The following is a 25353-nucleotide window of genomic DNA, read 5'->3' on the forward strand; positions in this document are numbered from 1 at the left end:
CTGCTATGAATTTTTACCTCATTGTACGACTGTACGTTTTCACATTAAAAAAGTACGCATATCGTCCGAACTCGCATTTCAGTCAAGTTCTCGCTGAAGTTGATACCGCTGATCTGTGTGAGAACTCAAAGCCAGAATGGAACGCTTTGCCCAATCCCCCCGCCCCTCTTCCAAAGCGTGTGGCTCCGCCCTCTTCACCCCCTCCCCTTCCTCCTTCGCGTCTCTGACTTGAGTGCAGCGGTGCAGCCAGGTGGCTAGAGCGAGTCGGGGATTGAAACATCGGTTAGAGACGTTTTTATATTTGTAACAAAAACGGTTGTGTTTCACGTGTACTCGAGCTTCCTAGCCATTATTTTGTGCATTTACAACACCAACAGTACAGGCTAGTTCTTCATTTAACTTCGAAGCCATCACTCAAGGTTGCATATTCGATGTGGTAACCAACGAAACCTGATTACAATTCTTCTCGCGCTCTCATTGAATCACTATAAGTACCACTTTATTGATGTGCTCAACAAAACGTAGAGTGTTGTATATCTTAAGGGCAGTCGGTAACTTCTGTCAATGGTAGCCTAGAATGTTTGCAGATGATGTAAAGTCGAAAATTGGTCATCCCTCTTATGAAAAAACCTGCGTGGTACTGCAGTATCAAATGCTTTTTTTATACAGTATTACTGCAGTAAATGCAATATTTCGAATGCAAATGCAATAGTTTGCACATGAAAAAAGGCATACTAAATACTGCAGTGTACTGTATAATGCAATATTTTTACTGTATAATGCAATATACTTCCAACATGTTAAAAAATGCAAAAGTCTAAACTTATTGCATGGGAAATTTGTGCATACCATGTTGTGTTGAAAGTGCCTTTTTTACATACTGTATTAATTTAATGTGTTATTTATTTTGAAAGAGTGGCTCTGGTTTCATTTCATTTCATTTGCACATGTATTTAATGTTTGTTGTGCTTTTCAAAATGGAAGGAAGTTCCCAAGAGCCATCAGTAACAGTTTCCCAAAGTCTATCAATAGGAACGTTTTATAAAACTGGATTGAAAGTGTGTTTTTGGTCTGCTGGTTGTGGTCTGTGGGGGTGCATGCGCGCCGGGTTGGGGTACTCATGAAATTGTAAAATTGTACTCAATTTTTTTCAAGGTTGGCAGGTATGGGTGTGTCCAAACTTTTGACTGGTACTGTAAATATTATTGTTTAACCTATTTCACAATTTAGTGAGCTAACATACTGCTGAAAAAAAAATATCAAAACCTTCTCTTGTATTTTAGGCTGCTTTGTACAGGTTGAGTGGTGACTGGAACCCACTTCACATAGACCCAAGCTTTGCAGCAATGGGAGGTAAGATGGTGTTGCTTCCCCCTTTAAATAGGATGTTTTCAGAATCAGTTAAAGTAATATTTCTACTGAAAGGTTTAAAAAAAATTAAATTAACCTATCTAAAACTTTAGGGTTCAAATCTCCCATACTGCATGGACTGTGCTCATTTGGATTTGCTGCACGCCATGTCCTGAGGCAGTATGCTGGAAATGATGTTTCCAGATTCAAATCTATTAAGGTGAGGTGAAGTCATGTGCTGCTGGTATGTAATGCCTCAATTTTCTTCCAGCTATTCAACTCTGGAGTTTTTCCTCATATGCTTTTGTTAAAAGCATTGATCTTATCTATAATTATACAAGCTGTTTATTGGGGGGGTTAGGTGCGATTTCTGAAGCCAGTGTTTCCAGGCCAGTCTCTGCAGACAGAAATGTGGAAAGAGGGAACCAGAGTTCACTTCCAATGCAAAGTAAGAAATGCTTGTTTATACTGCTTATACAAGTCTGTAGTGTACGGTGAATGCTTCAACCCATTTTATCTGACCGTTCAGGTGAAGGAGACAGGAGCTGTTGTGTTATCTGGTGCATATATAGATTTACATGCAGTTCCTAGTGCTGTTGCCAGCACTTCTCTAGCAGAGGTATGGGCATGATTTCTATTAAATGTTTATAATTATCTTGAAGGAAAATAAGAGTACAGATCTTTGTACATCGTGATATAAAAATGATTACCTATAAATGTGACTGCATAGGCTAGTGGACTTCAGAGCGACTTGGTGTTTGCTGAAATTGGACGCCGGATCAAAGACTTGGGTGCTGAACTTGTGAAAAAAGTTAACGCTACTTTTGGATGGGAAATTACCAAAGGAGGCAAAACAGCTGCCCAGTGGAGTAAGATATCTAATTAATCATGCAAAGGGGTTCACGTTTTATTGTTTATTTACCAATTGTCTCAATCCTTGGACATTGCAGGTGATGAAAAAATAAGTACTTTTTTTGGGGGGCGCAAATTCTTGCCCTTTCCATGAAGGGTGCTGATAATTCTCCAAAAGGGTTATATGGCACATGCATGGTACATCACGTGCAGTGATTATCTTCTCATTCATATTTATTTATCCCTGTTAATCCAAGCTCTCATGTTTCTGTATAGCCATTGATCTAAAAACAGCACAGGGTGCACTTCATAAGGGTCCCTACAGTGGCAAAGCCGATGTGACATTTACTGTGGCTGATGAGGATTTCATGGATGTAGTGCTGGGGAAGCTCAACCCTCAGAAGGTACCCTTATGCTACATTTTGTATGAAAAATTGAGATTGATACACTAGATGTGTGAATGTTTGGAGTACTTTACCATGTTTAATGTTGCTGTCAGTGATCAGTGTTTTGTTTGTTCCCCCCCAAGGCATTTTTTGCTGGCAAATTGAAAGTCAGAGGAAATATCATGCTGAGCCAGAAACTGGAGACAATACTGAAGGATTATGCCAAGCTATGAGTAGTCAAATAATCCAGTGCCTTAGAGAAATGCAGACTGCATGACCATTTTACTGAAGACATGAGATTTAAAATCAAGCATCTACAAATCACTAATAACAGGAAGAAAATGAAACTTTTTTTTGGGGGGGAGGGGGGATAGGTCATGTTCATGTAAAGAACAGAATTGAGTTTTAATTTGTTTCTCTGAGCCAGATTTCAGTATATTACACCTTTTTAGTATTTTTCTTTAATTACAGTTAGGCTTGTCCAAACCTATGATGGGAAAAGTGAGACAGGTAACATTTTCAGACTATAAGACACTGTCAACTTAAGCTGACTTTAACCTGACTAGTTCTGGAAAAAGGAGTAATTATGCAGTCATTTAAATGCCAGAGTTCGATATTGCTAGGAAGATTATTCAGTCACATCCCATCAATGAATGTGCGATTTATAAATACAACAGAAGGCATCTTTTTGATTCAATAATTATGAAAGACTAATAAGAGAATCTGGTCTAATCTTATTAAAAAGTTGCTTGTATCAAAATTGATTTAATCCTACTTTTTTTTGGTTAATTTGTAATAAATCTCACTTTTGTAATTGTAATTTTCTGGAGGAAAGTGCTCACTTTACTTAAAGAAAAAAATTCACATGCCCTTATAAATGTTGCAGCAAGATGATTTATTATACCATTACATTTCAATGTACAATCTTTATATCCATAATAAAAATTAGATGGACTTGCATATTCACGTTTTAGAGATTAAAGGGAGAAGGCCTGACATGCTACACACTACAGCAAACTATTTTCACGATAATATGGAATCCTCTGAATGACTGATCACTACTACTTCTGGACCTAGACAACATGAATGACCATGGGGCTCTCACAGGAAGGGGGAAAAAGCCTGAAGGTATTTCTAAAAACAAGAAATATATTAAAAGTATAATTTGCAAGATCTACTATAAACGTGACAATAGATTTTTGTTAAACAGTTATTTTAAATTGGCTATAATTGACACTTGCCAAGTTTTTTATATTTACATAAAATAATTTCAGGTGCTCTCCAAAATAAAACTAATGTACATTTTTTACACTTTACATTTTATTCTTGTTTAATGGCTGACAAAATATCAGTCTAACTACTTATTCACCATAGGCTCTCAATATGTACCCTTCACCTTTGATTCAAAGAACAAGTCATAAAATGAGAAACTGAAGGCATAGAAGTGGTGGGAGAAGACACTTATTTCTGTTAAATGAACACAGTTCTGCTGTGTCTAACAGCACTAGAGATTCAACTTTTCATAATTAAAGTGGTGTATCAGAGAAAAATAAAGAATATACTAGAAACAAAAATCAGCTGTCAGCCAGCTACTGATGGACCAAATGGTATTTGTTGAAGGCAACAGCATTTATTTGTAACCAACCCGAGCAAGGCTATTGCAGTTATGTACACACACATGCTGATTTCCTGTGGATTACTACAGAAAAAGTGCTTTATAGGAAAGTCTTATCCTTCTTTACTATAGAATTCACTATAATTTCAAGTTTTGAAAAAAAAGAAGCTTAAAAACTTTGATGGCCTGTGCTGATATACATATTTACTGTACATGTCTTAAATGTACCCAATCAATGACTACACTACAAATAACTAAATACTGTTCATCTTATTGTTACAGAATACTTTGCTCATACCATTAGGAATACAAGCAGAAACTAATACACAGTTAAATGTAAGAATGTTCACATAGTTGTAAGCTACAGTATGCAAAGTTTACAACCCTCATTTGAGCCAACAGAGGTCCATGGTTGTACTTCAGGTATAAATATAAGGACACTTTTCACTATTTTATCTAGACCACAATCACAACACTGCTGAGCAACAGATTATTTAAGGCTTGCTTATGTGATATACATGTTCCAATAGGATTTGACTACCCATGTAATGCATTTAAAAAGGGGTAAAATATATCATCTAATGTGCTTAATGTTTCTATGCTTGATTCGGATTTAAGTGATATGAAAATGTCCATCTTCTTGAAGTCAGTCTTGTGTCTCCAAAACAATGACTACTCACTCAGGTCAAAGTTCCCCTTCCCAGTGGTTCATATTGCTCATCTTACCCTGTGCAAAAGTTGTTCAGAACTCTGCAATTGTGCTAAATGATGAATTTAACATCATTCTTCACGTTGTTGGTGTAGGTACTGGCACAGTCAGGCAGGACACGCATTTTCATGGTGCCATCAGCACCACAAGAAAAGACGTGATTGCCTGGTGCCGTCTCGATCTGCATGACACCTGTGCCTAGGTTGCGGAAGATGGATTGCCGGGCGTGTTCGTTTGGGAACGTGTGCAACAGGCACTGCGTTAGCATGTTCCACACCTGCACAAAAGCTCACCAAATTAGCATCATTTGTCTCTTGGCCATAAACGCATGAACATTTTACAAGTTGACAATCATTTCATCCAAGTCATTTTTAATGATCAGTAGTAGTAAACACGACTTAAGGTGTGATGCTGAAAATGTACTGCAAGCAGTAAAGACTTTTTTTTTTTTAAATAATACATCCTTTACCCTCTTCTAAATATTTTCTGAGCATGGGCAGGTACATGAAACTTCCCTTTGCCTCCACTTATTATTTGCTGGAAACACTGAAATGGTCTCCCTCATGAACATCTCTCATTACATAATAATGTTAGAATTTCAAATATTATTTTATCATTATGCTGATACTTGTGCAAATGAAAACAAATTATTCATTATTTTGCCCCAAAGTGGATACCAAGATGGATAAAGTTCTAAGATTCTGAATTAGAACACCATGAATTTAACATACCTTGATGTTACCTTCAGCTGAACCACTGATGAAGCAGCTTTCAGTGGTATCCACAGTCAATGCTTTGACAGCCGAGTCATGGGCCTGGAAGCTCTGGCGCTGGAGCTTAAGTGTGAGGTCCAGCACACTGATCAAGCCTTTCCTCCCTCCACTGAGCAGCAGCTGCTGCTTGGGAGCAAGGGCCAGCACAGTGGCACCAGACTCATGGCAGCTAAAGCCTGCAATCAGATCAACACAGTGAGATTTCAGAGCACCGTTTATGTATATCGTAAGGATATGATGGATACTTGTATGACAGCATACACTATGGCCAAAAGTCTGTGGACACCTGACCATTACACCCTGTGCACTTTTTGAACATCTCATTCCAGATTTAGTCATCATTATAATAATCTCCATTCTTCCAGGAAAGCTTTCCACTAGAATTTGGAGTGTGGGGCTGTAGGCATTTGCACGTTTGGTCACAAGAGTATTATTGAGGTTGGTTAGTGATGATTGTGAGAAGGTCTGGGGTGCAGTCAGTGTTCCAGTTCATCCTAAAGGTGTTCACTGGGGCTGGGGTCAGGACACCCGAGGTGGTCACCACCACGTCACTTTGTGCACAGGGGCATTGTCATGCTGGAACAGGTTTGGGCTCCTTAGTTCCAGTGAAGGGAAACTGTAATGCTACGGCATCCAACAACATTGTGCCCTTTAACTTTGTGACAACAGTTTGGGAAAGAACTAAACAAGCCTACATATTTTAGCCTTTATAGTATACCAATGGGTCACCTGGATATAACTTTGGGGGAGACACCATTACGTTAGTTACATTTAGTTACAATACATTGCCAGGTGCAGTGTGTCTTACATAATATGTTCAGGGCTGCTGTTATTAGTATTATTATGCCAACACTTCATTTAAGGAATTATCTGGTAACATTACTTTTCACAGGAGGCAAAGAAGCAGTTTAGCTCATGAATAATAGATGTTTGAGTATTACAACTTCTACCAGTAGAATCTAGTTAAATCCTGTGCTTTTCTAGTTCATCTAGATGCAAATCTAGTGCAGTTGAGCAACTTGCAAATCATCTTTTCTCACCGTCAGTGGTCCAAGGTGTTCACAGAAAAGCCTAAGTATATGCATGGCATTTTAAGACCAGAGATGAGACACACATTTATTCGGTAATGGCACCATTAAAGTTATAACACTATAAAGGCAGGAAGGAAAGGAAAAACAAGTTTAGAAAGAAAACAACTTTCAAATTTATGCTTCGACAGAAAAGGAAAAATCAGCTATGATCAGATGGCTAATGCATATTTACTGACAACATTTATCGTTGAAATATCTGGCCCAATGCCCTTATATGGCCATAGCTAGCATAACTAGCAAGTCACTCAGACAGCATAGGTATATTTCTCATTGTACTGACACTTTCCCATACATGAGCACATCCAATATAATTGACAGCACTCATTATGATTCCATTATCTATATCGCTTATCTGTCAGGGTCATGGGGGAAGCTGGAGCCAATCCCAGCTGGCTTCAGGCAAGGAGTCGGGATACACCCTTGGCAGGTCACCAATCTATCCCAGGGCTAATACATACAAGCGTTCACACATACAGTATGGGCAATTTAAAGTAGCCAATTTACCTACTCCGCATGTCTTTGGAATATGGGAGGAAATCCACACAGGCACGAGGAGAACATGCAAACTCCACACAGAAAGGCCTCAGGTCAGCTGCAAGGTTTGAACCCAGAACCTTCTTACTGTGAGACAATAGTGCTAACTACTGCAACACCATGGCTGCTTATTACTTCATCACAATTTTTTTTCCTTCTTTCTTTTTAAAATAGTGTTGTTGGTCAAAGACAGTCTTGGAATCAACACGTGTTTATGGCCAAGAGACAAAGCACTTCAGCAGACCTGAACTTGGATGAAACATCACTCACTACGCAAGGTTTTGGACAGAGTTTATAGGGATTTTTAAATATGTTATGGTTTCAATTCTTCAAATGTGCTTAATTTTGAATAAAACGCTGCACAATGATTTTTATAGTATTACTCAACATTAAGTAGAAAACAGAAGCACTGATTTCCTATGCATTTAAAGTTATAAACAAATTTTGTAAACAATCATTATTTGCATATGTAAATTAATATAAAATAAATATTAGGTGATTGAAAGCAAATATATATAGAATAAAACATTTATATAATGCGTCCTACATGGTTGGTAGTGTGTTAGTACTATGGGTACAGTATTTATGCAATACATGTGAACTGCTTAGTATGGAATTTTGGTAAAACCACACCACTCTTACACAAGTAATGGCACCATTATTTTCTTTTAAAGGTTTTTTTTTTTTAAATCATTATGATGATTTTTTAAAAAGTGGTTTTAAGTGCAGGGTAATAAGTGCACTTAATGGGTTTGCTGATGCTACAGTGTTTTTTGTTGTTTAATGTCATCATCTTTGAAGATGCTGTAAATATTCTGCAAACTCAAACACAGGGTTCTACAATTACCATCTGTTCCAATACAAATTTAGAGAAACCTGAAGTGTTTGAGACATGGCAGTATAAACTTACCATGAACCAGACTGTTGGATGGCATGACCAGTGTATCCCACAAACATACATTTCTGTATAGTGAAAGGCAGGGAGGAAAGGAAAAACAAGTTTAGAAAGAAAAATTTGAAAGAAGTTACATTTCGACAAAAAAGGAAAAATCAGCTATGATCAGATGGCTTGAGGATTCAAATGACAGTTCTGCACAGTGTACCTGTTGTCAGTGGAAAGGCCTGCAGTGGCAATGAGAGATGATGAACCCACAAACACAAAGTCATGAGCTGTTTTGTTATGGCACTGCAATGTCTGAAGAAAACAAAGAACACTGTCTGTACCACCCCAGAGGAGGAGGAGATTAACAACAACAACAAATAATGATGGCACATACCAGGTAGGGTTTAGGGGTGTTCCCTGATGTATTTGTTTGCCATAGACTAAGAGCTCCATCTGCATCAACAATACCAAACTGGGACAAAAGGAATGGTTATTTGTAATAAAGATAATATTTAGATTTTCAGAATTTTAACAGTCAATATGAATATTTTTATTCTTCTAATCATAAAGGATTATATAGGTTATATTTTATGTACATAACCTATACTTGGTTATACTAGGTAAGCTGTACTTACTACCATTTTTAAATTCACTGTAAAGCAAATGAGACCTGTGTTCACTCACCTTATTCCCCTGGTAGTTAAATCTGATCCTTGTAACCCTGGAGTTGCCAGGGCTCCGAAAGCAGATGATCTGCTGTGAATGGCCCCATTCAAACATCCTCACACTGCCATCCTGAGCTCCTGTAAGGTCTGTACATAAAGGGGAAGAAAAAGAAAATAAAAAAAACCCCACATTATACTGAAATATTACTTCCACGTGATCTCCTTTAAATCTACCAGAACTAAGATTACTAGAGAATACTGGGACTAGGTGTGTATTGGATGTTTTTGTTTTCCACACTGGATAAAAAGTGGCCTGTTCATGTTCACAAAGGGGAAAACTCTTTGCTGGACTTCATTCTGTAACATTTTATCAGGGGAAAAAAAAAAATTCTGGTGCCACTTACAGTATGGGAGGGTAGGGTGGGAGGTCATTCTCCTGACGTTGTTAATGTTTCGTTTGATTAGCTACAATGAAGATAAAGCATTTTGTAAGTTCTGTAATCTTTAGCATATAGCTATAAGGATAAAACGGAATTATCTTAAATGCAAATACAGTATATGGCCAAAAGTTTTTGAACACCTAACCATCTCTCTTGCACAAACTTTTTGAAAATCCCATTACTGATTTTGTCCCTCTTTGCTGTTATAATAACCTCCACTCTTTTGAGAAGGCTTTCCACTAGATTTTGTAACATGGCTAACACAGGTAACATGGCCTGGGGCGCAGTCAGCATTCCAATTCATCCGAAAGGTGTTCAGTGGTGTTGAGGTCAGCGCTCTGTTCAGGTCACTCGAGTTGTTCCACTCCAACCTTGGCAAACCATGTGTTCATGGACCTCATTTTGTGCACAGGGGCATTGTCATGCTGGAACATGTTTGCGCTCCTTAGCTCCACTGAAGGGAAATTGAAATCCTACAGCATACTAAGACATTCTATATAATTGTGTGCTTCCAGTTTTGTGGCAACAGTCTCCGAAACACCCACATATGGGTGATACCACATGATAGTCAGGTGTCCACAAACTATTGGTCATATATTGTATATTAATAGAAAACCATTATCAAGCCCTAAGAAACAGAAAATGCAAGTTTCATATTATGCAAACCAGACAGACTTAAAACAGAAATTTCCCACTCATAGGCAGTAAGAAATGTTTTGGCATAAGAAAGGCAGTAATACTCATGAGTTGCTAACCATGGCTGCTCCCCTGCCAGTCTGGTGGCTGCCCAACCAGGGCATATTAATGGGAGTGCCAGGGCTGCTGGGAGTGTAGGGTGTTGTGCCATGCAAAGTGGTGAAGTCATCCCGGGTCTGGACCACCAAGAAGTCATCTCCTCTGAAACAACGCATGAAACACAATGCAGGTCCACATGAGAACTGAACAACATAAATGTGTCTGCTTTCTTGCTGTTAATTTAAAAAGCAATAAATTATTTTTAATAATGGATCATTACTGTGGTTCATGGTCAAATGAATCTGAAAATAAAGCATCCATATTGACAATCAGGTAATAATGAGATCCAAATATAATTTCCTTCAGCGTCTACCCAGCGAATGAAGCGGAAATAAGCTACACGGATGCCACATCTTATTCATTTAAACCTCGTTCATATAAAAAAGGCTTTTCTGTAGCTAGTGAAAAGAAGGGACTCTTATGACTGAGAAACATGTGCCTTGTTAGAAATATAATAGAAGTTGGTCAAAGGAATTACAGATCTGAACCAGCACTTTAATTCCTGCTGTGAAACTGCAGGAACATTGTCAAAGTAAATTTTTCCATTATTCCCCCCCGTGACAATTTTCCTGGATTTTAAATGTGTACCGATTAGAGGATTATTATAATGTGCCAAAATTACTTCACTTCCGTTTCTGCTTCATCATCGATCCATGTCAGTATTTGAGTGGCCAGGATGGAGGACACGTCCAGCTCCTGGATGTCATGGGTAGATGCAATTACTAAGCAGTTACGATTGGCCTGTGAAAGCATAACACATTTAATTACACATTCACCCAGTTCACAAGCTAAAACCAGAATTTTATCAGAAAAAGCGAGTGCTTCTCTCACACAGCTCTGCACCTTGTTAATGGCAAAGGCAGTGATGATGTCAGATTCCTTGTGGATGATGCGTGCTTTGCCTCCAGGGTAACCCAGATCTGCCTCAACCTGCAAGGAACAGTCATCATTTTCAAGTCTCATTGATTCAAGCACATTTGACTTCAGTCTACAGCAATTCTCACATTCCCATAATATATTTACAGACAACAGAGAATAGCTGATGTTATGTCACCAACTGTTATTTTACATGGCTCTAAGGGGGGGAAAGTGATTTAGTACAGCTGTTAGAATAGGCATCATATTCCTACAACGTAAATAGACATTTCAATAATAAAACTGGATGGGCTGTGCATATATTCTTTCTCCAAAATCTGTCAAGTTTAGAGGATTTACTAGATGTCGTGAAAGCACTTCATAATACAGAATTATCTTCATAAATACTACACGAGGAAGTTATTTTGCATTCTAATGAGAATATGTCATAAATCATCATTGGTTAAACTACAGATATCTGTAGTTAAAGTAAAAAGTCTGATGTGTTTTCGTGCTGACATGTTGTTGTCATTATTTGACTAATATCAGCTGTTACATGGCCATTTCTCAACTCAGAGATACTAAAAGTGATTAGTTTTGAACAATAAAATAGATTCACTAGCCATAGACAGGCGTCTCTTTCAAAGTGTATTTCCACTTCTCACCCAGTGTTCCCAGGACACTGGGAGTAGTTACTGCTGAAGATGAACAAATGAACACCAATAAAATTTATTTGCACTCGTATAATAGCCATCTGAGCATCAATATGGACAAAGAACTATGCAATGGTCAATAATTATTTTGGCTGAACAATATTCTAGTTTTTAAAATGTCAGGCTTTAAAAAAAAAAATGTAATTATTTTTTAAATATGTATGTAATAATTGTGTCATCTTGATATTTAGAGCACAGGAAGTGCATTGCACCTTAAGCCTAATAGGGAAAGGGGTAAAAATCACAAGGTGACTCATTAATTAAATATAAATCATGTACGCATACATGACAATATGAGTTCACATGCACCACAAATCTATTATTTATTTAAATAAATAAATCAACCCTGCCCACAATAACAAGTACCTGATTCAGACCAGGCTCCTCCATCCCTGAATACCTCATGCTGTCAGTGCAGTCCTCAACCGACTTAATTGTTCAAAATAGTCACAAAACAGCAGACGAAGGAATGAAATGAAAACATGCAAGTCAGAAGCTTATATCAAAAATGTATAATTAATGAACAAAAGTAAATTTCACACAAGCAAAAACAAAATTACCTGAACAATAATTACTTCACAAAAATTCAGGCAAAACAACTGCACAACACAACCAACAGTTATGGCACAAAACCAGAAACATATATAGGATCTTTTGCTTGAATTTATTTGCATTCTTAAAACCATTAAAATATTGCTCCTGCACTGGAGTCAAATGACATAGCTTTAATGGGGATAAAGGCGCGCACACACCCCAATTTCAAAAGTCTTGATGGCACAAATCAGAAAAGCATGCAAATGACTGTGTACCTCTGTTTGATCTCGCTTTTTGGTAAAGATGTTGCGGATGAAAGTCTCCTGAACCTCTTCCTGTTTTACCAGATACTGCCATAGTCTCTTAACAGAAAGTGCAGAATGATGTTGGGACCTAGATGATGGACATGCACTGTCAATACAGTAACACTAATGCTCAGTCATCATTACCAGTCTTAATATTGTCAAATTAGCAAGCAAGAATTATAAAATGAATTTTTAGACATTTAATTTACCTCTTTAAAAATAAATACACTGTTTTAAAAATCACATTCCAGAAAGTTGACCATTTGGAAAACCTGAGTGCGTGCGTGCGTGTTTGGGAGAGAATTCAGAATCTCTCATCACAGCTAACCTGAACGGTGTGTTAGAGGGTTCAAATAGAGCCTTGTGTCTGAGGAGAGCTGGTCCAGATGCCATGGTCCCATAAATTGGGTGTGTGGAGATGTATTTGGAAGGAGGCCCACCAAAAATCTCTAGCCTCTTGAGTAACACCTGTTCCCAGCGCTGTAATGTTTTTATCACCGAGTGGCACAGTGGGGAGCATACAGGTAGATCTATAAAAAACACAAACAAAATGGGCATACAAAAGCATACAGCTGTGTGTGTGTGTGTGTGTGTGTGTGTGTGTGTGTGTGTGAGTGAGAGAGAGAGAGAGAGAGATACACACTACCGTTCAAAAGTTTGGGGTCACCCAGACAATTTTGTGTTTTCCATGAAAAGTCACACTTTTATTTACCACCATAAGTTGTAAAATGAATAGAAAATATAGTCAAGACATTTTTCTGGCCATTTTGAGCATTTAATCGACCCCACAAATGTGATGCTCCAGAAACTCAATCTGCTCAAAGGAAGGTCAGTTTTATAGCTTCTCTAAAGAGCTCAACTGTTTTCAGCTGTGCTAACATGATTGTACAAGGGTTTTCTAATCATCCATTAGCCTTCTGAGGCAATGAGCAAACACATTGTACCATTAGAACACTGGAGTGATAGTTGCTGGAAAGGGGCCTCTATACACCTATGTAGATATTGCACCAAAAACCAGACATTTGCAGCTAGAATAGTCATTTACCACATTAGCAATGTATAGAGTGTATTTCTGATTAGTTTAAAGTGATCTTCATTGAAAAGAACAGTGCTTTTCTTTCAAAAATAAGGAAATTTCAAAGTGACCCCAAACTTTTGAACGGTAGTGTGTGTGTACACAGTGGTGCTTGAAAGTTTGTGAACCCTTTAGAATTTTCTATATTTCTGCATAAATATGACCTAAAACATCAGATTTTCACACAAGTCCTAAAAGTAGATAAAGAGATCCCAGTTAAACAAATGAAACAAAAATATTAGACTTGGTCATTTATTTATTGAGGAAAATGATCCAATATTACATATCTGTGAGTGGCAAAAGTATGTGAACCTCTAGGATTAGCAGTTAATTTGAAGGTGAAATTAGAGTCAGGTATTTTCAATTAATGGGATGACAATCAGGTGTGAGTGGGTTTTATTTAAAGAACAGGGATCTATCAAAGTCTGATCTTCACAACACGTTTGTTGAAGTGTATCATGGCACAAACAAAGGAGATTTCTGAGGACTTCAGAAAGAGCGTTGTTGATGCTCATCAGGCTGGAAAAGGTTACAAAACCATCTCTAAAGAGTTTGGACTCCACCAATCCACAGTCAGACAGATTGTGTACAAATGGAGGAAATTCAAGACCATTGTTACCCTCCCCAGGAGTGGTCGACCAACAAAGATCACTCCAAGAACAAGGCATGTAATAGTCGGCGAGGTCACAAAGGACCCCAGGGTAACTTCTAAGCAACTGAAGGCCTCTCTCACATTGGCTAATGTTAATGTTCATGAGTCCATCATCAGGAGAACACTGAACAACAATGGTGTGCATGGCAGGGTTGCAAGGAGAAAGCCACTGCTCTCCAAAAAGAACAATGCTGCTCGTCTGCAGTTTCCTAAAGATCATGTGGAAAAGCCAGAAGTCTATTAGAAAAATATTTTGTGGACGGATGAGACCAAAATAGAACTTTTTGCTTTAAATGAGAAGCATTATATTTGGAGAAAGGAAAACACTGCATTCCAGCATAAGAACCTTATCCCATCTGTGAAACATGGTGGTGGTAATATCATGGTTTGGGCCTGTTTTGCAGCATCTGGGCCAGGATGGCTTGCCATCATTGATGGAACAATGAATTCTGAATTATACCAGCGAATTCTAAAGGAAAATGTCAGGACATTTGTCCATGAACTGAATCTCAAGAGAAGGTGGGTCATGCAGCAAGACAACGACCCTAAGCACACAAGTCGTTCTACCAAAGAATGGTTAAAGAAGAATAAAATAAATGTTTTGGAATGGCCAAGTCAAAGTCCTGACCTTCATCCAATCTAAATGCTGTGGAAGGCCCTGAAGCGAGCAGTTCATGTGAGGAAACCCACCAACATCCCAGAGTTCAAGCTGTTCTGTATGGAGGAATGGGCTAAAATTCCTGCAAGCCGGTGTGCAGGACTGATCAACAGTTACCGGAAATGTTTAGTTGCAGTTATTGCTGCACAAGGGGGTCACACCAGATACTGAAAGCAAAGGTTCACATACTTTTGCCACTCACTGACATGTAATATTGGATCATTTTCCTCCATAAATAAATGACAAAAGTATCCTATTTTTTGTCTCATTTGTTTAACTGGGGTCTCTTTATCTACTTTTAGGACTTGTGTGAAAATCTGATAATGTTTTAGGTCATATTTATGTAGAAAACCCTTTCAAAACCCTTCAAGCACCACTGTATGTATATATATATATATATATATGAGTCTACCTGTAATGTGCAATTTTTCCGAGCCTCTCAATAAGGCAATTTTTTTTTATACTTTTTCATGGTAGATAATGCAAATAGCCCTTTGTATTTAATCCTTCGTTTGTCTAATTTTTATTTCAGTTTTATTTATCTGTTTGACATTTTCTTGCTACTGTAACACGTGAATTTCCCCGATGTGGGATGAATAAAGTGAATCTAATCTAATCTAATTAAATCTAATCTACCCCAGTGAACAATAGCACATAAACCCTATATATGCCTTGAGTTTTATCAGACAAACTCAAAGGAGGTAATGCACAAGTCAACTACAGTTCAACTATTTGAATATCTTAAGGACAGAGTTCCAGACATGCACTACTAGTGCATCTCAAAAAATTAGAATATTGTGAAAAAGTTCAATATTTTTCATTAATTATTTAAGAAAGTGAAAGTTATATATTATAGACTCATTACACAAACTAAAATGTTTCAAGCATTTTTCTATTTTAAATTTTAATCAGTATGGCATACAGTACAAAAACATTTTAAAAAAACCATCTCAAAATATTAGAATATTTCATTTCGAGTTTGAGTAAAACAGTATGAACACAGTGTATCTCTCGGTCTAGTTCAGTACACACAACCACAATCATGGGGAAGACTGCTGACTTGACTGTTGTCCAGAAGATGATCACTGATGCCCTCCACAAGGAGGGTAAGCCACAAAAGGTCATTGCTGAAAAGGGTGGCTGGAAAAGGTGCACAAACAACAGGGATGGTCGCAGTCTTAAGAGGATTGTCAAGAAAAGTTGATTCAAGAACTTGGGAGAGCTTCACAAGGAGTGGACTGAGGCTGGTGTTAGTGTATCAAGACCCATCACGAACAGACATCTTCAAGAAAGGGGATACAACTTTCGCATTCCTAATATCAAGCTACTCCTGAGCCAGAGACAATGTCAGAAGTGTCTTATCTGGGCTAAGGAGAGAAAGAAATGGACTGTTGCTCAGTGGTCCAAAGTCGTCTTTTCAGATGAAAGTACATTTTGCATTTAATTTGGAAATCACGGTTCTAGAGTCTGGAGGAAGAGTGGAGAGGCACAGAATCCAAGGTGTTTGAAGCCCAGTGTGAAGTTTCCACAGTCTATGATGATTTGGGGTGCCATGTCATCTGCTGGTGTTGGTCCACTGTATTTTATCAAGTCCAAAGTCAACACAGCCATCTACCAGGAGATTTTAGAGCACTTCATGCTTCCATCTGCTGACGAGCTTTTTGAAGATGCTGATTTCCTTTTCCAGCAGGACTTAGCACCTACCCACAGTGCCAAAACTACTACCAAATGGTTTGCTGACCATGATATTACTGTGTTTGATTGGCCAGCCAACTTGCCTGACCTGAACCCCATAGAGAATCTATGGGGTATTGTCAAGAGGAAGATGAGAAACACCCGACCCAAAAATACAGATACGCTGAAGGCCACTATCAAAGCAACCTGGGCTTCAGTAACACCTCAGCAGTGCCACAGACTGATCACCTCCATGCCACACCGCATTGATACAGTAATTCATGGTAAAGGAGCCCCAACCAAGTATTGAGTGTCTCATCTCATTCATCTCATTATCTCTAGCCGCTTTATCCTGTTCTACAGGGTCGCAGGCAAGCTGGAGCCTATCCCAGCTGACTACGGGCGAAAGGCGGGGTACACCCTGGACAAGTCGCCAGGTCATCACAGGGCTGACACATAGACACAGACAACCATTCACACTCACATTCACACCTACGGTCAATTTAGAGTCACCAGTTAACCTAACCTGCATGTCTTTGGACTGTGGGGGAAACCGGAGCACCCGGAGGAAACCCACGTGGACACGGAGAGAACATGCAAACTCCGCACAGAAAGGCCCTCGCCGGCCACGGGGCTCGAACCCGGACCTTCTTGCTGTGAGGCGACAGCGCTAACCACTACACCACCATGCCGCCAGTATTGAGTGTATAAATGAATATACTTTTCAGAAGTTGGACATTTCTGTATTGTAAATCCTTTTTTTGATTGATCTTAGGGAATATTCTAATAATTTGAGATACTGGATTTCTGATTTTCATGAGCTATAAGCCATAATCATCAAAATTAAAACAAAAAAGACTTTAAATATTTCACTTTACATGTAATGAATACAGAATATATGAAAGTTTACCTTTTTGAATTAAATTATGAAAAAAGGAACTTTTTCATGGTATTCTAATTTTTTGAGATGCACTAGTATATGACCAAAACTTTGTGAACACCCAACCATCATACTCACATGTGCTTTTTAAAAGATCCCACTCCACATTTTTTCCCCTGCTTTGCTGCTATAACCTCCACTCTAGTAGAAGGCTTTCCACTACATTTTGTAACACTGCTGTGGGGATTTGCCCATTCAGCCACAATGATGTCTGGAGAGGAGGTGTGGGGTGCAGTCGGTGTTCCAGTTCATTTCAAAAGTGTGCAGTGAGGTTGAGGTCAGAGCTCTGTGCAGGCCACTAAAGCTTCTCCACATCAACCTTGGAAAACCATATCTTAATGGATCTCGTTTCATGCATGGGGCATTGTCATGCTGGAACAGGTTTGGGCTCCTTAGTTCCAGGGAAGTGAAATTATAATGCTACAGCACACAGACATTCTTGACAACTGTGTGCTTCCAACTTTGTGGCAACAGTTGTAGTATATGCGTTTTAAGTAATGCTGTCAGTGGACACCAGTAATAATTATGATAGATTCACACAGGTTAAACAATCTCTGTATAAACCACAGAAACGGGAGAGCCTTTATGATGCATGTATAAATGCTACACTAAAAATTCCTGGTGTGCCCCATACTTGACTGCGAGCTGGCCTAGTGGATAGCATGTCCACTTCTTGACCAGGGGATTATTTGTTCTACTCGTGGTTGGGTCATACCAAAGACCATCATAAAAATGTCACCTACTGCCATCTGGCAAGACACGCTGCAATAGAGATGCGAGGAGGGAGTCAAACTCTCACGGTTACCAGAGGACTGTACTCCAACTGTAACCCTAGCTATATAATAGGCGAGAGGCCAAGGGCTATAAAAAAAAAAAAAAAAAAAAGGAGACTGGTGCCACTCAATGTGCCTCAAAAAATAAATAAATAAATAAAAAATAAAGACTGATTAAGTACTGGGCTGGGAAACCGCCTGGGAAGACCAGGTCCTGGCGTGGGAGGGACTTTGACTTGACTCCATGCTTGTCATTTTAATACAAACTGGTTTTTTTTAACCTTTATTAAAAGTGCTTGTTGATGGGCTTGTGGTCACAAAAGTTGTTCTTGATCATTGGTAGGTCACATATAGACTCAAACATAGGTTCTTTGCTATACCTCTGTTATGAGCTCAACAACCTGCCTAAAATCCCCAGAAGCATCACTTTTCTGACAAGTTCTTTTAAACTTCATCTACATTTGATTATTCTGTTTTAAACTCAGGCAATGTTTATTCCATTTTGGTTTTGGTATGAGATGACAGAAAAAAAAAACAAAACTGAGCACTTCCTGGACTGTCTTTACTGAATAAGGCTTTAGTTCTTACCCAAGAGTTCAAAACCAGCCACGGGATAGAACGATTTCAAGTTAACCAGCACCAGCTGCACCATAGCCACACGCATCAAACACCAGCTGAGGACAGAGGGAGTTTAGCATTTAAATCACATTGCCACAAAAACACAGTATGACCAGAAAATACATGGCATACGACAGTCCTGCATACCTATATGAATTGTTGTTGGAATGTTCTTGAAGGGGAGAATTTGAGTTGAATGCATCCCCAAAACCACCTTCTTCTACATCATCTTCCTCATCACTCTCCTGGCTTTCCTCTGAATCATACTCAACTTGGCTTACAGATGGTGGTAGGAAAGGCTGTGGGAGTGTTATGAATGTGGAATCTTGTCAAGCTTAATAAGAATTGAAAATGCAGATAAGATTGGACAGAACATTATTTGTCTTGTACCTTTGCGATAAAGTAGTCCCAGATGCTAAGCTCAGGAGGCACAAAGTGTTCTTTAAAAGATGACGCTTCCTGCTCTACTATAGGTTGAGGGCTGACTGGGCTGTCTGGTACCTCCCTGGAGCTGCTTCTGGAAGAAGGCAGCCTGAAACGCTTCTGCTTCCATTCCTGGTCCTCCATCTTGGCTGGTGCTGACACACACAGCAAAGTATCATGAGAAACAGTAATATTCTTACTGTGTGTGTTTATATTGTCATTAAGCATAGTCGACCAATGCTGGAATTATGAAATGCCTTCAAAACTACTGAATAACATTTAATTTCTACAGAGATCAAAATTATATGTGCCAGCATCTTCTGCTGTGAAAGAAACAGCAATTCTTCTCTTTACAAAGCACTAACCCGATGCCATGCTGGATTTTTCTGCCATAGGAAGGCGAGCCCCCCCACCAAACACAGCCACCCAGAGTTTGCTGTTGAGCGGATGAGCTACGATGTGGAAGAGCTCGTTGCTGGAGTGTGTGGCCAGGCCATGCACAAACAAGCTGAGGAAGACGGCTGTGAGAATCTCACACAGAAGCACACCCACACTTGGCTGGTTCTCCTCTGCTGCGGCACCCAAGAGACGAACCAAAGTACTGACACCTGAGGTACAAACAATTTATATTAAAAAATAAAATAAATAAAAATAAAATAAAGTAAAAATATTGCCACACAGCTCTGTGGCTCAACACTGTCCTTGTTCATAGATACAGAGGCCAACTGCTTGTATAGTGTAAGAGAACATTAGAATTAATGTTGGTGGTGAGCTATTACCAGCTTAGCATACTGCTAAAAGTATTTTAAAAGTACTTAAAACTGGTGTGGTTACACACACACACACACACACACAAGTACAGTGAGGCAAAAAAGTATTTAGTCAGCCACCAATTGTGCAAGTTCTCCCACTTAAAAAGATGAGAAAGGCCTGTAATTTTCATCATAGGTACACTTCAACTATGAGAGACAGAATGGGGGGAAAGAATCCAGGAAATCACATTGTAGGATTTTTAATGAATTAATTGGTAAATTCCTGGGTAAAATAAGTATTTGGTCACCTACAAACAAGCAAGATTTCTGGCTCTCACAGACCTGTAACAACTTCTTTAAGAGGCTCCTCTGTCCTCCACTCGTTACCTGTATTAATGGCACCTGTTTGAACTCGTTATCAGTATAAAAGACACCTGTCCACAACCTCAAACAGTCACACTCCAAACTCCCCTATAGCCAAGACCAAAGAGCTGTCAAAGGACACCAGAAACAAAATTGTAGACCTGCACCAGGCTGGGAAGACTGAATCTGCAATAGGTAAGCAGCTTGGTGTGAAGAAATCAACTGTGGGAGCAATTATTAGAAAATGGAAGACATACAAGACCACTGATAATCTCCCTCGATCTGGGGCTCCATGCAAGATCTCACCCCGTGGGGTCAAAATGATCACAAGAACGGTGAGCAAAAATCCCAGAACCACACGGGGGGACCTAGTGAATGACCTGCAGAGAGCTGGGACCAAAGTAACAAAGGCTACCGTCAGTAACACACTACGCCGCCAGGGACTCAAATCCTGCAGTGCCAGACGTGTCCCCCTGCTTAAGCCAGTACATGTCCAGGCCCGTCTGAAGTTTGCTAGAGAGCATTTGGATGATCCAGAAGAGGATTGGGAGAATGTCATATGGTCAGATGAAACCAAACTAGAACTTTTTGGTAAAAACTCAACTTGTCGTGTTTGGAGGAGAAAGAAGGCTGAGTTGCATCCAAAGAGCACCATACCTACTGTGAAGCATGGGGGTGGAAACATCATGCTTTGGGGCTGTTTTTCTGCAAAGGGACCAGGACGACTGAGCTGTGTAAAGGAAAGAATGAATGGGGCCCATGTATCGTGAGATTTTGAGTGAAAACCTCCTTCCATCAGCAAGGGCATTGAAGATTTAACGTGGCTGGGTCTTTCAGCATGACAATGATCTCAAACACACCGCCTGGGTAACGAAGGAGTGGCTTCGTAAGAAGCATTTCAAGGTCCTGGAGTGGCCTAGCCAGTCTCCAGATCTCAACCCCATAGAAAATCTTTGGAGGGAGTTGAAAGTCCGTGTTGCCCAGCGACAGCCCCAAAACATCACTGCTCTAGAGGAGATCTGCATGGAGGAATGGGCCAAAATACCAGCAACAGTGTGTGAAAACCTTGTGAAGACTTACAGAAAACGTTTGACCTCTGTCATTGCCAACAAAGGGTATATAACAAAGTATTGAAATGAACTTTTGTGATTGACCAAATACTTATTTTCCACCATAATTTGCAAATAAATTCTTTAAAAATCAGACAATGTGATTTTCTAGATTTTTTTTTCTCATTTTGTCTCTCATAGTTGAAGTGTACCTATGATGAAAATTACAGGCCTCTCTCATTTTTAAGTGGGAGAACTTGCACAATTGGTGACTGACTAAATACTTTTTTGCCCCACTGTACATACAGTACATTCATAATTGATTTTATATACACTGGTTCTATAAAATTCAATGTTTTTATAATAAATATTTAGCTTGAGAAGCATCAGATATGTTAAAACCTCAAAATGAAAAACTAAATAAGACAGTAACAAAATAACATTAACAGTAGCAATAGTAATAGCAATAAGAAGAATTGGGGGGAAGAAAAAAAAAATGGTAGGAGTCTACCTGGCCACTGTGCAGGAGAGGTGTTAGGAATGACAGCTTCATCCATACTGAGATTTCGCACAGGGTGGTGATGGGAAAGCAGGATGCTCTCATAGACAGTGCCTGTAAACTGGTTGATATGACTGTTGGGAGGAAACATGTCAGCTGCATAGTATAAACAGGAATATAAAAAACCCCTAGTTATCAAGGCAAAAATGTTATATTCTCGATTATTAAATGTTAAGGTTTTTAGAGCACACATTTGATGCGAAATCAGATTTATTCTGAATGTGTATGTATGAAGATTTACACAAAAGGCCCATTATGGTATCACATGGCTCTTATAATCATTTGTCTACTAGTCTCACAGGAAACTGGTTTAGCCGTCGATGACTGATTGGCACGTTTATACACACTTTCCTTTATTAAAAATAAATAGATCTGCATGAGTATGTTTGACAAAGTGCTCCTAACCTTTTCCAAATTTTATGGAACACAATGGGTGCTCTATTACCACAGTCCAACCCACCTGTAACAGTGTCCGTCACAGAGGCACTGGTAGATGCAGGCAGACAGAGAAGCTGCCAGAGTGTGCATCACATAGATCTGTGTGCAAAGCAGTCATTGGTTTAGAAGTGAGAGACAGAACAGGCAGTGCAACAATTTAAAGGGGGAGGAAAAGAAGAAAAAAAAAACCCACACGAAATCACATTTCACCTACAACAAAAATTTTAGCCATTTGGAAAACAATTAAATGTGTACCAACAAATAATAATCATGCGTGCAAGACTTGTATTTTGTAGACACTACTCAAAATTAGGAATGAGTCTAGAATTCAGCACCACTGTGTCAGATCTCTCTCTGCAGTCTCTGAGAATTTGTGTGTCATGAAAAGGTAGACTGCCTTTCAGATTTTTCAAGTTTAGGTCATAAAAAGAATTCTCCCCGACACCCAACTATTTTTGTTTAGTGGACCGAAAGCTACTGAATTTGAATCACATGCTTCCAATTTTATTAGTTTTTTTCCCCCTAATAGAACAATTAATTCTCCACTACTTTTGCCTGCTTCAACATGACCCAATTCATAATACTGCATAAGGCATTGTGTGATACAAATTTGAAACAGGAGAGAAAAAGTGGAGGACGTTAGTGTGCGAATGAAGCACAGAAGACCGACTGCAGTAACGGAAAGCGAGAAAAGACGTTATGTTGCAAAGGAAAGGAAACGCAGGACCAAACTAATAAATATCAGCGATCAACGAGCACCTCGGTGTGATCAGCTGTTTGTTTAGCGACAAAATGTCTGCACAGTCAAAGGTAAGCCTGCGCATGTACACACGGACTTCTTCTGTCTGCTTGACTGCGCGAATCGAACGATTTCATGCACATTTGCTAGGGAATCCCCTCAAATTAAATAACTTCCCAGCCACAGAATGGCCTGATATTTTGTGAGATATTACAGAAATAAACATGCATCACAATGACCAAATTTCAGGGAGAACTAAATTTCACCAATTTTATGAAATCAAAAGGCAGTCTCGCTTTAATATACAAATAATGTCACATCCTCTGGAAATCTGGCATACCTCATTGTTAATGACATCTGGGTGAGGAGGAGAGTCCAGTGCATTAATGGTGTGCAGGATGTCATGTGTCAAGTTGGTCAGGTGAACTATAGGATTGGCCACCACGGTTTTGGAGCTTGCAGTGCAGGCCAGCAGGAGAGGAACTGATGCTTGCTGCTGAACAGCAATCTGAGAACGGTCATCCTAATACAAAGAGTAGATTAATTCATCAAAAAGAGAACTAGTACCAAATAATATGCTAAAATACATATTTAATTCATATTCAAACATCATATAATTCAGACTGTCTTCTGTCACAATTAGGAGACAAACGGAATTAGATAATGGAGGCTACCAATTCCTGCAACAGCTTTTTGCTGTGTTTATTCAGGCAGAGCTCATCTGTTTGAAGATCTGCAGAAAGGAGGACAGGCTCCTCAAAGCCCTGCGCTTCAGCTCATTGTTTGAAACATCACTTTTGCCCCATTTTCTCTAGAGCTGCAATTATTTTTAGCTGATGTTTCCAAAACAAATCAAGACCAATTAACTACATTTTGGTCTATTGTTCTCTACCTTTTCAAACTACAGTAAACCTTTAAAGCTCTTGCTTAGCTATACCTTACTATTTTAACAAACTTAAATGTAACACTACTGATTTATTATTATTATTACACATTTCACCATAAAAAAAAGTGGTTTTTTTACCTTTAATTTGTCAAAATACGTATGATGATACAAGTTACCTGTTGGGATTCCTGCAGAAGCAGAATCAACTCCATCCTGACCGAAGCCAACCCTCCTCCATGAGAACCATGTAGACTGCAGTAGCTTAGGAAGATGCGTAGCAGAGGCTGGTTTCTCTGGAGCCACAGTCTACGCCTGTGTTGAACCTCTCTGACCTGCTCCGCAGTCCCTTGGTACTCTTGTTCATCTTCAGAGGCACCACTAACTTGGCCAAGCTCAAGTGAGATGCCCCCGGCCCCCTGCTGAAGGTAGGGGTTGTACCCACAATATTTCTGAAGAGCCACCACCTCACGCTTCAGCCAGTGGCACAACTGGTGGCGTAGCTTGCCACCATCCAGCTCATAACCTGTGGAGAGAGTCCGTAGCTCGGCTGTCAGCATTTTCAGGCAGGAAATGAACTTGAGCCGAGCAGCTAAGACGTCCTCGGAAAGTACAACAGAGTTGTCTACAGTGACATCCGTAGACACAGAGGTAGAGTCAGGAGCATCACAAAGGACAGCAGAGCTCTCTGGGTTGATTTTCTTCATCGCTAGGCCAGTTTCCTCATCCTCAGATTCTTCTTTGTCACTGTCCCACTTCAGCTCCAAAGGCTCATCTTGCAAAGTTATGGAAGGCTGACTCCAGTCGAAGCTCAAAACAGAGTCTGAGTGGCTGTGGTCTTCTTGTGGAGAAGATAAGGTATCTGAGACAGACCCAAAGCCATTAAACATAGGTTGGGACCAGTCAAGTGTAGATGCCTGGTCTTTCCCACTATCTGGATTGTCAGGACCACTAAATGTTGGTGAGGGCTTCTCTTGGTTGTGCATCTTAGATTTCTTAATAACTTTAGGCATTTTGGAGAGAACATCTAGAGCCAACATAGGGCAGCCAGCTTGTAAGTGAGCATTAGCAGCAGTAAAGAACAGTCTCCTTTCTATGAGACTAATAGAATCTGCCGTGCTGCACTGTCCAGTCAGCCCCACTTTAGCTTTATCTGAGGATCCAAAATGGCGCCGAAGAAGCAGTGGATGTGTTCTGAGGTAGGTGTAGAAGTTGAAAACCTCTGGGTTGCAAGGAGACAAGTCTGTGGTCCCTGTA

The 25353-nt window shown here is 39.4% G+C and overlaps 2 protein-coding genes across 3 annotated transcripts in view; one reads left to right on the plus strand and one right to left on the minus strand.

The window, feature by feature from the left end:
* The window catches only part of hsd17b4 (hydroxysteroid (17-beta) dehydrogenase 4), a 57324-nt gene extending 53776 nt beyond the window's left edge, over window positions 1-3548 (plus strand). The window contains exons 18-24 of the mRNA XM_060931888.1: window positions 1284-1353; window positions 1464-1570; window positions 1712-1798; window positions 1880-1969; window positions 2081-2219; window positions 2479-2606; window positions 2732-3548. Of these exons, the coding sequence (XP_060787871.1) occupies window positions 1284-1353; window positions 1464-1570; window positions 1712-1798; window positions 1880-1969; window positions 2081-2219; window positions 2479-2606; window positions 2732-2821 (711 nt within the window). The 3' untranslated portion in view covers window positions 2822-3548. The remainder of the gene's footprint in view (window positions 1-1283; window positions 1354-1463; window positions 1571-1711; window positions 1799-1879; window positions 1970-2080; window positions 2220-2478; window positions 2607-2731) is intronic.
* Window positions 3549-4198: 650 nt separating this feature from the next.
* Window positions 4199-25353, minus strand: part of dmxl1 (Dmx-like 1) — a 71706-nt gene continuing 50551 nt past the window's right edge. For both annotated transcript variants that reach the window (XM_060931887.1, XM_060931886.1), the window contains 21 exons: window positions 24276-25348; window positions 23554-23736; window positions 22497-22573; window positions 21989-22110; window positions 19679-19921; window positions 19281-19468; window positions 19038-19189; window positions 18861-18946; window positions 12829-13030; window positions 12471-12588; window positions 12028-12090; window positions 10937-11023; window positions 10716-10834; window positions 10054-10195; window positions 9263-9323; window positions 8878-9005; window positions 8588-8665; window positions 8414-8505; window positions 8221-8273; window positions 5644-5861; window positions 4199-5189 (listed from right to left, as the gene is read on the minus strand). In XM_060931887.1, the coding sequence (XP_060787870.1) occupies window positions 4965-5189; window positions 5644-5861; window positions 8221-8273; window positions 8414-8505; window positions 8588-8665; window positions 8878-9005; window positions 9263-9323; window positions 10054-10195; window positions 10716-10834; window positions 10937-11023; window positions 12028-12090; window positions 12471-12588; window positions 12829-13030; window positions 18861-18946; window positions 19038-19189; window positions 19281-19468; window positions 19679-19921; window positions 21989-22110; window positions 22497-22573; window positions 23554-23736; window positions 24276-25348 (3710 nt within the window). In that variant the 3' untranslated portion in view covers window positions 4199-4964. The remainder of the gene's footprint in view (window positions 5190-5643; window positions 5862-8220; window positions 8274-8413; window positions 8506-8587; window positions 8666-8877; window positions 9006-9262; window positions 9324-10053; window positions 10196-10715; window positions 10835-10936; window positions 11024-12027; window positions 12091-12470; window positions 12589-12828; window positions 13031-18860; window positions 18947-19037; window positions 19190-19280; window positions 19469-19678; window positions 19922-21988; window positions 22111-22496; window positions 22574-23553; window positions 23737-24275; window positions 25349-25353) is intronic.

This window comes from Neoarius graeffei, chromosome 10 (genome assembly GCF_027579695.1).
Source record: "Neoarius graeffei isolate fNeoGra1 chromosome 10, fNeoGra1.pri, whole genome shotgun sequence".
NCBI lineage: Eukaryota > Metazoa > Chordata > Actinopteri > Siluriformes > Ariidae > Neoarius > Neoarius graeffei.